The sequence below is a fragment of the Mustelus asterias genome, chromosome 23, assembly GCF_964213995.1.
Source record: "Mustelus asterias chromosome 23, sMusAst1.hap1.1, whole genome shotgun sequence".
Taxonomy (NCBI): domain Eukaryota; kingdom Metazoa; phylum Chordata; class Chondrichthyes; order Carcharhiniformes; family Triakidae; genus Mustelus; species Mustelus asterias.
The window spans coordinates 38,169,410-38,183,141 of NC_135823.1; the positions used below are offsets into that span (position 1 = coordinate 38,169,410).

Sequence of the window (13,732 nt, forward strand, 5' to 3'; positions counted from 1 at the left end):
TCAGACCACGCAATGTGGGAGTTTGCTGTGTACATATTGGCTGCTGCTTTTTCTACATTACAACAGTGAATACACTTTTAAAAAATATTTAAGTGGTTGGAAAGCACTTTGAGATGCCCGGTAGTTGACTTACGCAAGTGTTTCTTTTTCTTTTGGGATTCTATACAATGGGAAGAGATTTGATCCATTGGGCTTCTAAGGGAATCAAAAGATACAATAGTATAGTGCTTATGGTAGTGGACTAACAGAGCTTTTGGACTTCTACCTGTGATTGAGTGCAAAAGAAAAATAACCAGGGCCAGAAACAGTTACAAATGGAAAGAAATGGGAACTGATACAAAACAGAGCCAGTTCTGGAGCAGTTATGTTTCTGGTTTCATCTGATTACAAGCCATTACTCAGGCAGATATTGGGCCAGTGCTGTGCAGGGAGAGACTGTCACCTGTTCACATTACAAGAAAAAGTAATGTAATCATCACAGTAAGAGTCTACATGTTCTAATTGTGAAAGCTCTATAATTACACAGGAGAATTTCTTCAAGGAATTACAGACCAATGTGTTCACTCATAATAGTAATGTACACAAACACTGAAAATGAGAATGTTTGACACACTAAGTTACTTCAGCCAAGCTTGCTAAATGATACATCTCTTCCTCTGTACCAGGATGGATTGGGGTGATTTTCACTTCCTTGGGCTGGGGTTAACAGGGATTGGTGTCAATGGGGTGGAGGATTAATTGGGAGCGGCAGTGGATTAACCGGTTGGAGGATTTGACAGGAATGGTGGGTTAATAGGAGAGAGTGAATAATGGTGGTTATTGGGAAGTGGGGGTTAATGGGAGGTCAGGGAAATGGGGTGAAGAGGTTAACATGAGTCCAAAGATGTGCAGGTTAGGTTGATTGGCCATGCTAAAATTGCCCCTTAGTGTCCTGAGATGCGTAGGTTAGAGGGATTAGCGGGCAAATATGCAGGGATATGGGGGTAGGGCCTGGGTGGGATTGTGGTCGGTGCAGACTTGATGGGCCAAATGGCCTCTTTCTGCACTATAGGATTTCTATGATTCCATGATTCTATGAGGTATGGGATGTTGTGAGGTATGGGGCTAATGGCAATGGAGGGGTTAATTGGGATGGGAACTAACAGAAAATGGGAGTCAATAGGGTGGAGAGGTTAATGACAAATGGGGGAATAAGAGAGGATGGGGAGGGTAATGTTGTGGAGGAGTTAACGGGGTGGGGTTTTTGGGAGGATGGTGGTGAACAAGAGTGGAAGAGTTAATTAGGTGGAAGGTTAATAGAAGCTGGGGTTAACAGAGATGAGGCTTTAATGGGGTGACTGGGTTTAAAAGAGTGGGTGTTTTAATGGGGTGGGAATATGTTAAATGGTTTGGGATTAACAGGGTTAGGGGTTAAAGGGGTTGGGAAATAGGAGGGTGGAAGAGTTTCAGGGTGGGGGTGAATGGGATTGAAGGTTAATAAAGAACAATACAGCACAGGAACAGGCCCTTCGGCCCTCCAAGCCCGCGCCGCTCCCCGGTCCAGGATTGAATCCTGAATCCAGGATCCCCGCCCAATTTTCCAGCCTATCTACATACCAATATCCTATCCACCGAGCTGTCCCTCACAGTGAATATCAACTAGTTAATATCAACCTAACCTGCACATCTTTGGACTCATGTTAACCTCTTCACCCCATTTCCCTGACCTCCCATTAACCCCCACTTCCCAATAACCACCATTATTCACTCTCTCCTATTAACCCACCATTCCTGTCATAATGGACTTCAACTTCAAATGGGATTTGTAGCCTTAACCTGATTAACATTGGCACCATTTTGAAATGGTCAAAGGATCGGGTGTACAAAGAGAATGCTAGTTTCAGATGATAGGCTCCCTTATAATTTGGAAAATGGGGTCTTGTGACATCAACTTCAGTTGAATTAAAGCCTCTTTTTGTAATTACATATTTCAAATCTGTATATTTCCAGGGGAAAGTCTGAAATGCAAACTGAACAAGACAGAATTATGCAGGAAAATACACAATGCAAGGTCAAAAATCTAACTCTGGGGAATGTGGGGATTCAACACATCTGTAACCTGGGTTTCTGTCTACATTGGAATCTTTGTGCAGTTACAGTGACGGAATGTATGGTGGGGTGGGGTATCGCTGGCATTTGTCCTGCTGCATTTTCTGTCTGAATCCATGCTGTCATCTATCAAAGGGTCTATATTTAAGATTTGGACTATTGGGGCTCTGATAACATATTCTGAAGTAATTAATATAAAGTTCTAGGTGTAGATGCAGAGTCCTGGAAGGAATCAGCACACAGGCTTTGAGCAGGGAACAGAGGTCTGGCAGAGTCTACAGAGGCTTGGGAGTGGCTTCACTGGCTTTTTAACTGGGAAGTTGAAGGAAGGTTTAGCAGGTTAGAAGGTTCAGCATAAAACTTTATGAAGAAAAGACTGAACCAAAATAACCAGTATAGTGCAGCAGATATTCTGGGGTTGCAATGAGTTGGGGAAATTATTTCAGCCATTAAATTGTTCAAATAGTGCAGTGAAATGCTCCCAATTAATAGAACAAACTGGATCAAATGTCATGAAAGCTGAGGTAAATTGGCCACCTTAGGGTGCCAATTATAACATGAGGACAAAGAGGACGATTGAAATCAGATTCAGTAGACACTGCTCACTGAGTGGGAGGCAGTGAATGCATTGTTTAATTCACACATTAAAGCTTCCTAGTCAATTGCAAGCAACAAATTTGCAAGTTACACAGGTCTATTTTACAACTGGAATAGAAATCCTGCTATAATCTATTTATGTAACATATATCTCATGCTATTTTGTTAAAGGATTTGATGTACTTTCTTACCTCATAACTGATAGGATGCACAGGCCGTGTTTGATCCTCACTCTGAACTGAGACATCTAAGGGACTGGAGTTTCCCCCCAAGGGAGGATGATAGGAGTTTGGACTGTCCTCCATTACCACCTACCCACTTCCTCCATCCCTCAACTCCACCTACTCAACTCCTGCATCTCCACTTCCTCCATCCCTCAACTCCACCTACCTGCCTCCTCCATCCCTCAACTCCACCTACCCGCCGCCTCCATCCCTCAACTCCACCTACCCACCGCCTCCATCCCTCAACTCCACCTACCCGCCGCCTCCATCCCTCAACTCCACCTACCCGCCTCCTCCATCCCTCAACTCCACCTACCCACCTCCTCCATCCCTCAACTCCACCTACCCGCCTCCTCCATCCCTCAACTCCACCTCACCTACCTGCCTCCTCCATCCCTCAATTCAACCTACTCGCCTCCTCCATCCCTCAACTCCATCTACCTGCCTCCTCCATCCCTCAACTCCATCTACCCGCCTCCTCCATCCCTCAACTCAACCTACCCACATCTCCATCCCCCCACCTCCTCCGTCCCTCAACTCCATCTACCCACCTCCTCCATCCTTCAACTCCACCTACCTGCCTCCTCCATCCCTCAATTCAACCTACCCGCCTCCTCCATCCCTCAACTCCATCTACCTGCCTCCTCCATACCTCAACTCCATCTACCCGCCTCCTCCATCCCTCAACTCCCACCTACCCACCTCCTCCATCCCTCAACTCCCACCTACCCACCTCCTCCAACCCTCAACTCCGCCTACCCACCTCCTCCATCCCTCAACTCCCACCTACCTGCCTCCTCCAACCCTCAACTCCCACCTACCCCCCTCCTCTATCCCTCAACTCCACCTACCCGCCTCCTCTATCCCTCAACTCCACCTACCCGCCTCCTCCATCCCCCAACTACACTTACACACCTCCTCCATCTCCCAACTCCCACCTACCCGCCACCTCCATCCCTCAACTCCACCTACCCGCCTCCTCTATCCCTCAACTCCACCTACCCGCCTCCTCCATCCCCCAACTACACTTACACACCTCCTCCATCTCCCAACTCCACCCACCCGCCTCCTCCATCCCTCAACTCTGCCTACACACCTCCGTCCGTCAACTCCACTTACCCACCTCCTCCATCCCTCAACTCCATCTATCTACCTCCTCCATCCCTCAGCTCCACCTACCCACCTCCTCCATCTCCACCGACCCACTTCCTCCATCCCTCAATCCTATCTATCCACCTTCTTCATCTCTCAAATCCACCTGCCCTCCACATCACAGTGTCTCCCACCCGTACTGCGTCTCTTCCATAATCTTACCCTGCTTGAAGAGGGAAAAGAGTGATTAGCATAAGTGATAACAAAGCAATGGGGCACTGTGGAAACAACCTTCTCACTGGGAGTTACATGTGCTGCCTACCACAAGACACTCTATGTATTTGCTAAACTCGGCACTACTTCCTGATTTGCCTGTTGTGAAAATTTTCCTGGTGCCCTGTAAAACTGGCTGTTCCCCGAGTGACTGTGGGACTGGGTCTTTCCCTGGAATGTGGGTTATACAAAACACGCATTTCTCATTTTGGGGGGGTTGCCTCAAAGCTTTTCCTTGAACTATATTTAGTGCAAAATGCTACAATTTGGAATTAAATTGCTGTTTGTTTGTGGGACTTATCAAAAATCAGGCAGGAGATCTTGGCCGAGTGCTCAGATTGTCACTCAGGAAAAGTACACCTCTAGCGGCTGTCATCTTCTCTACATCCTCCTTGAATACTGATCCTAGCATTCAGCAGCTACAGAACTGCAGCTCAATGTCAATTGATCTGAATGACTGAATTAACCTATCAATTAAAGTCGATTTATACACTGAACAAATCCAACATCAGGCACTGTATTAGGAGTAAAGTGGTAATATGCTCCTTATTCTGTACTGTACACAGAACATATTTCAGGGGAGCTTGATGGGATAGTGTAGAGGGAGATTTATCTGTAACTGACCTGTGCAGGACCTGATCTGGGAATGTTTGATGGGACAGTGTCGAGGGAGATTTACTCTGTAAGTGACCTGTGCAGTACCTGCTCTGGGAATGTTTAATGATGTGGAGATGCCGGCGTTGGATTGGGGTGAACACAGTAAGAGTTTTAACAACACCAGGTTAAAGTCCAACAGGTTTATTTGGTAGCAAATACCATTAGCTTTCGGAGTGCTGCTCCTTCGTCAGGTGGAGTGGAAATCTGCTCTCAAACAGGGCACAGAGACACAAAATCAAGTTACAGAATACTGATTAGAATGCGAATCCCTACAACCAACCAGATCTTAAAGATACAGACAATGTGAGTGGAGGGAGCATTAAGCACAGGTTAAAGAGATGTGTATTGTCTCCAGACAGGACAGCCAGCAAGTCCAGGAGGCAAGCTGTGGGGGTTGCTGATAATGTGACATAAATCCAACATCCCGGTTTAGGCCGTCCTCATGTGTGCGGAACTTGGCTATCAGTTTCTGCTCAGTGACTCTGCGCTGTTGTGTGTCGTGAAGGCCGCCTTGGAGAACGCTTACCCGAAGATCAGAGATTGAATGCCCGTGATCGCTGAAGTGCTCCCCCACAGGAAGAGAACAGTCTTGCCTGGTGATTGTCGAGCAGTGTTCATTCATCCGTTGTTGTAGCGTCTGCATGGTTTCCCCAATGTACCATGCCTCGGGACATCCTTTCCTGCAGCGTATCAGGTAGACAACGTTGGCCGAGTTGCAAGAGTAGGTACCGTGTACCTGGTAGATGATGTTCCCACGTGAGATGATGGCATCTGTGTCGATGATCCGGCACGTCTTGCAGAGGTTGCTGTGGCAGGAGAACAGTGACCACAACGCCACACAACCCTGCCACAGCAACCTCTGCAAGACGTGCCGGATCATCGACACAGATGCCATCATCTCACGTGAGAACATCATCCACCAGGTACACGGTGCATACTCTTGCAACTCGGCCAACGTTGTCTACCTGATACGCTGCAGGAAAGGATGTCCCGAGGCATGGTACATTGGGGAAACCATGCAGACGCTACGACAACGGATGAATGAACACCGCTCGACAATCACCAGGCAAGACTGTTCTCTTCCTGTGGGGGAGCACTTCAGCGGTCACGGGCATTCAGCCTCTGATCTTCGGGTAAGCGTTCTCCAAGGCGGCCTTCACGACACACGACAGCGCAGAGTCACTGAGCAGAAACTGATAGCCAAGTTCCGTACACATGAGGACGGCCTAAACCGGGATGTTGGATTTATGTCACATTATCAGCAACCCCCACAGCTTGCCTTCTGGACTTGCTGGCTGTCCTGTCCGGAGACCATACACATCTCTTTAACCTGTGCTTAATGCTCCCTCCACTCACATTGTCTGTATCTTTAAGATCTGGTTGGTTGTAGGGATTCGCATTCTAATCAGTATTCTGTAACTTGATTTTGTGTCTCTGTGCCCTGTTTGAGAGCAGATTTCCACTCCATCTGACGAAAGCTAATGGTATTTGCTACCAAATATACCTGTTGGACTTTAACCTGGTGTTGTTAAAACTCTTACAATGTTTAATGGGTCAGTGTCAAGGGAAATTTACTCTGTAACTGACCCGTGTAGTACCTGCTCTGGGAGTGTTTGACGGGACAGTGTAAAAGGAGATTTACTCTGTAGCTGACCTATGCAGTACCTGCTCTGGGAGTGTTTGATGGGATAGTGCAGAGGAAGATTTACTTTGTAACCTACCTGGGCAGTATCTGCTCTGGGAGTGCTCGATGGAATAGCGTAGAAGGAGTTTTACTCTGTAACTGACCTGTGCAGTATCTGCTGTGGGAGTGTTTGATGGGATAGTGTAAAGAGAGATTTACTCTGTAACTGACCCATGCAGTACCTGCTCTGGGAATGTTTGATGGTAAGAAGTTTAACAACACCAGGGTAAAGTCCAACAGGTTTATTTGGTAGCAAATGCCACTAGCTTTCAGAAAAGGCTGTCCCTTCGTCAAGTGGAGTGGAGAAATGCTCACAAACAGGGCATACAGAGACACAAACTCAATTTACAGAATAATGATTGGAAGGCAGTCTTTACAGATAATCAAGTCTTAAAGGTACAAACAATGTGAATGGAGGGAGCATTAAGCACAGGTTAAAGAGATGTGTATTATCTCCAGACAGGACAGCCAGTGAGATTCTGCAAATCCAGACAAGTTGTGGGGGTTACAGATAGTGTGACATGAACCCAAGATCCCGGTTGAGGCCGTCCTCATGTGTGCGGAACTTGGCTATCAGTTTCTGCTCAGCGACTCTGCGCTGTCGTGTGTCGTGAAGGCCGCCTTGGAGAACGCTTACGCGAAGACCAGAGGCCGAATGCCCGTGACCGCTGAAGTGCTCCCCAACAGGAAGAGAACAGTCTTGCTTGGTGATTGTCGAGCGGTGTTCATTCTTCCGTTGTCGGACCGTCTGCATGGTTTCCCCAATGTACCATGCCTCGGGACATCCTTTCCTACAGCGTATCAGGTAGACAACGTTGGCCGAGTTGCAAGAGTATGTACCGTGTACCTGGTGGATGGTGTTCTCACGTGAGATGATGGCATCTGTGGTGATGATCCGGCACGTCTTGCAGAGGTTGCTGTGGCAGGGTTGTGTGGTGTCATGGTCACTGTACTCCTGAAGGCTGGGTAGTTTGCTGCGGACAATGGTCTGTTTGAGGTTGTGCGGTTGTTTGAAGGCAAGAAGTGGGGGTGTGGGGATGGCTTTGGCGAGATGTTCGTCTTCATCAATGACATGTTGAAGGCTCCGGAGGTGATGCCGTAGCTTCTCCGCTCCGGGGAAGTACTGGACGACGAAGGGTACTCTGTCCACCGTGTCCCGTGTTTGTCTTCTGAGGAGATCGGTGCGATTTTTCACTGTGGCGCGTCGGAACTGTCGATCGATGAGTCGAGCGCCATATCCTGTTCTTATGAGGGCATCTTTAAGAACAGGATATGGCGCTCGACTCATTGATCAACAGTTCCGACGTGCCACAGCGAAAAACTGCACTGACCTCCTCAGAAGACAAACACGGGACACGGTGGACAGAGTACCCTTCGTCGTCCAGTACTTTCCCGGAGCGGAGAAGCTACGACATCTCCTCCAGAGCCTTCAACATGTCATTGATGAAGACGAACATCTCGCCAAGGCCATCCCCACACCCCCACTTCTTGCCTTCAAACAACCGCACAACCTCAAACAGACCATTGGCCGCAGCAAACTACCCAGCCTTCAGGAGAACAGTGACCACGAACGACACAACCCTGCCACAGCAACCTCTGCAAGATGTGCCGGATCATCACCACAGATGCCATCATCTCACGTGAGAACACCATCCACCAGGTAAACGGTACATACTGTTGCAACTCGGCCAACGTTGTCTACCTGATACGCTGTAGGAAAGGATGTACCGAGGCATGGTACATTGGGGAAACTATGCAGACGTTCCGACAACGGAAGAATGAACACCGCTCGACAATCACCAAGCAAGACTGTTCTCTTCCTGTTGGGGAGCACTTCAGCGGTCACGGGCATTCGGCCTCTGGTCTTCGCGTAAGCATTCTCCAAGGCGGCCTTCACGACACACGACAGCGCAGAGTCGCTGAGCAGAAACTGATAGCCAAGTTCCGCACACATGAGGACGGCCTCAACCGGGATCTTGGGTTCATGTCACACTATCTGTAACCCCCACAGCTTGCCTGGATTTGCAGAATCTCACTGGCTGTCCTGTCTGGAGACAATACACATCTCTTTAACCTGTGCTTAATGCTCCCTCCATTCACATTGTTTGTACCTTTAAGACTTGATTATCTGTAAAGACTGCATTCCAATCATTATTCTGTAAATTGAGTTTGTGTCTCTGTATGCCCTGTTTGTGAGCATTTCTCCTGTCCACCTGACGAAGGGGCAGCGCTTCGAAAGCTAGTGGCATTTGCTACCAAATAAACCTGTTGGATTTTAATCTGGTGTTGTTAAACGTCTTACTGTGTTTACCCCAGTCCAACGCTGGCATCTCCACATCATGTTTGATGGGACAGTGTAGAGGGAGCTTTACCTTCTACCTAGAGTGTTGTGCATATGCCTGGTGTCAATTTGAGGTGTTACTTTGAATCCACTCCACAAGCAGTTTAAGAAGCACCGTCTAGATTCCTGCACAATTCTTTTAATCTATTTATTGAGAGGCAGAATTAAAGGGCCAGAGTGACTTTAAATAGCACAGGTGGTGTAATTTGTCTGGTTGAACAATGCACCCAATTATTTATTATTCAGCCAACAATTATGAAAAAGTCACAGTAAATGGTGAAAGGGTTTTAAAATGGCCTGATCTCGTCATTGAGCTAACTATCGAAAGAAGCCCCAAGCAGTTAGAAACTTTACAGGAACATATGCAGGTCCAAAGATGTGCAGGTTAGGGGGGTTGACCATGCTAAATTGCCCCTTAGTGTCCCAAGATGTGTATGTTAGCTAGATTTGCCATGGTAAATGTGTAGGGTTAATGATAGGGCCTGGGTAAGTTACTCTGGCAGAGAGTCACGGCAGACTTGATGGGCTGAATGGCCTCTTCTGCACTGTCAGGATTCAATGATATATAAGACAGTCTAGCCAGATCCTATAATCAGAAAGAGAAGGGCACTGATGATAAAGGTGATGGAAAGAAAGAATTTGTTCTTCTCCAGTGTCTTTCACAACCTCAAGATGTCCCAAAGTGCCTTAGAGCCAATGAAGTAGTTTTTGAAGTATGGTCACTGTTATAGAGTAGGAAATGCAGCAGCTAATTTTACACAGCAAGTTTCCACAAACAGCCATGAGGTAATAACCAGATAACGTTTCAGTGATGTAAGTTGAGGGATAAATACTGGCCCGAGAGTAAGGAAGAACTCCAACGCTCCTTTTTAAAATAATGCTAGGGGACCTTGTACATCCACCCCAGAGGAAAGCCACCGCTCCATTTTATCATTCCAGTTGAAAGACGGCACTTCTGTCAGTGCAACACTGGATTATGTGCTCAAGAATCTGGCATGGGACTTGCTGACTCCAAGATGAGAGTGTTGCTCATTAAGCTACAGCTGCCAATAAAGGTAACCTTAGCAATTCTTGCTAATTGATGAGTGCTTCATGTTCACACTAACGCAAAGAGTCATCATCGGTTCCTGTCCCTCAGGCTGCTGAGGGACAAATGCAGTAAAAACAAACAAGCTCATCAAAGTCGAACCCCATTTCATTCTTTTTCAATGTTCACAGGCACAGACTTTGAAAGAGAGAGTGACAGAAAAAATAAAACAAGTCTGTTATCTTGTAGTTTGTGATTTATACTCGGGGTAATATTTGATAATCAAAAATAAGGCTTTTATTTTGTATCAATGTTGATCTGGGTGGACTTGAGTCTCAGTTTGTAGCTCTCCTGATTAACAGATGGGACGATTTTAATTAATTGTATTTAATGTGGGGTGAGCTAAGGGGTGAACTAAGAGAGCAAATCAGCGAATCTATTCCTGGGATTGTCAGTGAGAGAACGGATATCTCCAGTTCGATAGTTCATCTTGATCTTGAAATTGCAAAGGAGTTATAATAGTCAGGGCATTGCTGCCTGAAATAAATTCTTTATCTATAATGATCATGCACTTTATCTTTTGTAAAGTTCAGTTTACATTATTTTATGGGTGCAGACAGCAGAATAAAACCCCACCATTCAAAACTCAACAACAGGGTGTGACACCGAGCACAGGAACAGAAAGGAGTTTTACGTTTTGATTTGATCTGTTCTGCCCGGCCTCTGTTTTTTCAATATTTTTCTAAGTGCAAACCCCCCCCCCCCCCCCCCGCTCTCTAGATGGATTAGGTGTGCGCTGGGAGAGGATGACCTATTTCACAGATCGTGAGCAGAGATTGCAACAGAAACTCGGGAGAATCTCTGATGCTGTTGTTTGTTTTATTTCCCTTCCCTTTTCTGCCATTTTCGTGCAGGGGACAGGACACTTCCCATTGATGCCTACGTTGAGTCCACAGTATCTCGCCTGAATGCCCATTTCTCATGCCAGGGCCCAGAGGGTTAGTGACGTCTAGTCATTCGGACAATGGCGGAGGGGAGGTGGTGGGCATCAGAGTCCAACCTGATCCTGTCCTCATCCGGCATGTGTGCATTTACCCCATAGGGGGCACGGGCTAATTTCCCAATCCCTGCTTTACAGTCAATGTGGCTCGTACTGCCTGAGGCCAGTTCACTCAACACGAGTAACGCTGGTGTCTGCGATCCTCCAGCTCTTTGAAGCTCATTGCTTCGCTGAGAGGGCCGTTTCCCCAATCAGTTATTGGAGGAACTGTGGTTTATCTTTCAATAAACGCATACAGTTTTTTTACAGAATGGAGATCATGTGAAAAGCATTGTTTCTGTCAAGAGGGAAAGAGAATGGGAGAGAGAGGGAGTGGGAGAGAGCCGAAGGGAGGGAAGGATGGAGGGCTTGAATGACGGAGGGAGTGAAAGCTGGAGGGAAAGAGGGACGGAGGGATGAACTCCTGTCATTTCTCGCTTTGGTCACAATGTTGCCACATGATAGAATAGTGCGTTTCAGATTGACGACTCCATGGCTATGTGTGCCCACAAATCAAGGAAGAGATTTCTGCAAGATACTGCCTTTTTAAGAGTAAAATATGTCAGGTCGTTAATGAAAGGGTTAGGAATAATAAAAGCTTCTCAGCAGAAATTGTCAAGATTATACAAATCAAAGATGTAAAATATTTTATTGTTTTCCCAATCCCAACCACTCAGGCTAGTTAAGGGCTACCCCACTGACACATTCCTTACCAGTCCCGACTGTGAGCCAGCGATCAGCCAGAGAGGAACGAAACCATTCAAAGCAGGCTCCCTATTCTTACATTGAAACCGAGCACACCCCAATGCAGGAGATAAGCACCTTAACCCTTTAATGCATCATTCAGCCAGTGAGAGAACTGTTTAAAAAGGAAGACACTAAAACTATATTGGGCGTTGAAGAAAGGTGGTCACATTAAAATTATTTAACATTTCACATCTGGAGACAGGGATAAATCTCATTTAGAGATAGGGGCAAATCTCACATCGGGAAATGGGGTAAATCTCACATCTGGGGACAGGGTAAATCTCATATCTGGAGCTGGGATAATCTCACATCGGGTGACGGGGTAAATCTCACATCTGGAGATGTGGTAAATCTCACACCTGGGGACGGGGTAAATCCCACATCAGGAGATGTGTACGTCATCCATTTGGAGGGTTGAGTCACATCTTGCACAACTGGTACAGTTCCACAGGGCAGTCTCATTTAAACTTTTAACAAATGCAGAACTTCCCAAAGATTTTCAAAATAGTTTAACGATAGAAACATAGAAGATTGGTTATATAGATAGATAAAGATAGCGAGAGGAATATGTCAAATGAGGTTAACTCCGTAAATAGAAGTATGAGGGTTTGAAGCTGGTATGTGTGGCCATTATTGTGCTCATACTATGCCCATATCAAACCCACACTGTACATGCCTATACACCTATGCAATGCCGAATATCCATACAATGCACGTATTGTGCATAAAGCATACATTCCATATACATATACGTATACAATGTATACACAATGCCCATCTTGTGTCAATACCTATGTGCCATGCCCATTCCAAGTCCAGATGGTGCCAATATTGTGTCCATACCATGCCTACATTGTGTGCATGTTGTGTCCATACAAGTCCATATTCTGCCTGTACCATGTTCACACCAAGTCTATTGCCGTCTATATCATGCATATTATGCCTATACCATGTCTATATTGTGCCCATACCATGCCCACACAATTCCCACACGATGTCCACACTGTACCAATACCACCCTTACCTGTACCATTGCAGCCCTTTCTCATAGTGCCTGTCGAAGAAGTGAGGCTCGGTGCCCAGCGCCCTGACATCGGGATGGACGCGGATGAACTCCAGCACCGCCCGGGTCCCTCCTTTCTTCACCCCGACGATGAGAGCCAGGGGCAGGCGCTTACTACCGACCCTGGAGGTGGCGTTGCTGTTCCTCTGTCGTTCCTGGGGAAGGGGGGCCGGAGCTCTCGGGGTGACTGTCCTGTTAATGGGACGCCGCTCGGAGGAGGCTCCCTGGGGCAGCTTGTCCTGCACTTGCTCCCTTTTGGCATCCCCCCCGTGGCGGGCAGCCCTGGGCTCCGCGTTGGCACAGTACTGGGATCTCTGCAGGAGTCTCTTGGCTGCCCCAGCCTGCAGCAAGTAACAGGCTCGCTCTTCGGGGAAACTCAAGGGTTTCTGCATAATGGAATCGCCGCAGAATATGAGGCTGTAACACAAGTAGGTGAAGGACAGCGAGAGGGTGAAGATGAAGAAGAACCTGCGAGTTCCCCTGGATGAAGATGGCACCACTCTGACCCCTAATCTAGATGCCATGTTTCAGGGCAGCTTCTGACAAGGGCGCGAACATGATCTTAGTCCAGGATCTCGGGAATATGCCTTCGGACATGTGTGTGTTGAGAGAGTGAGAAGGAAGGAGAAGGAATCCTTTAAGGAGTTATTGATAACAACAAATAAAAAGCGACGGGGGAGCTAAATGTTGAGATCGGAGAGCTCAGGAATACGGAGCAAGGTCAGTGCTGGGATCCCAGCTCTTCATCCAACTCTACTTGGCAATTGCTGCTTCGAGATGCTTCAGTCCCCACATTTCTGGTGGCTTCCTGCTCGGGTGCGAATGAAAATGAGTAGCCTGACATTGGAAGAGAAACACAACCTCCATTCACACACACACTCACTCACTCACTCAGTCGGT

General features: G+C 47.1%; 1 protein-coding gene across 1 annotated transcript in view; it reads right to left on the reverse strand.

The window, feature by feature from the left end:
- The window catches only part of LOC144510379 (heparan sulfate glucosamine 3-O-sulfotransferase 2-like), a 116,628-nt gene extending 103,272 nt beyond the window's left edge, over positions 1 to 13,356 (reverse strand). Inside the window, exon 1 of the mRNA XM_078239815.1 lies at positions 12,794 to 13,356. Coding sequence (XP_078095941.1) covers positions 12,794 to 13,356 — 563 coding nt within the window. The remainder of the gene's footprint in view (positions 1 to 12,793) is intronic.
- Positions 13,357 to 13,732: the final 376 nt, after the last annotated feature.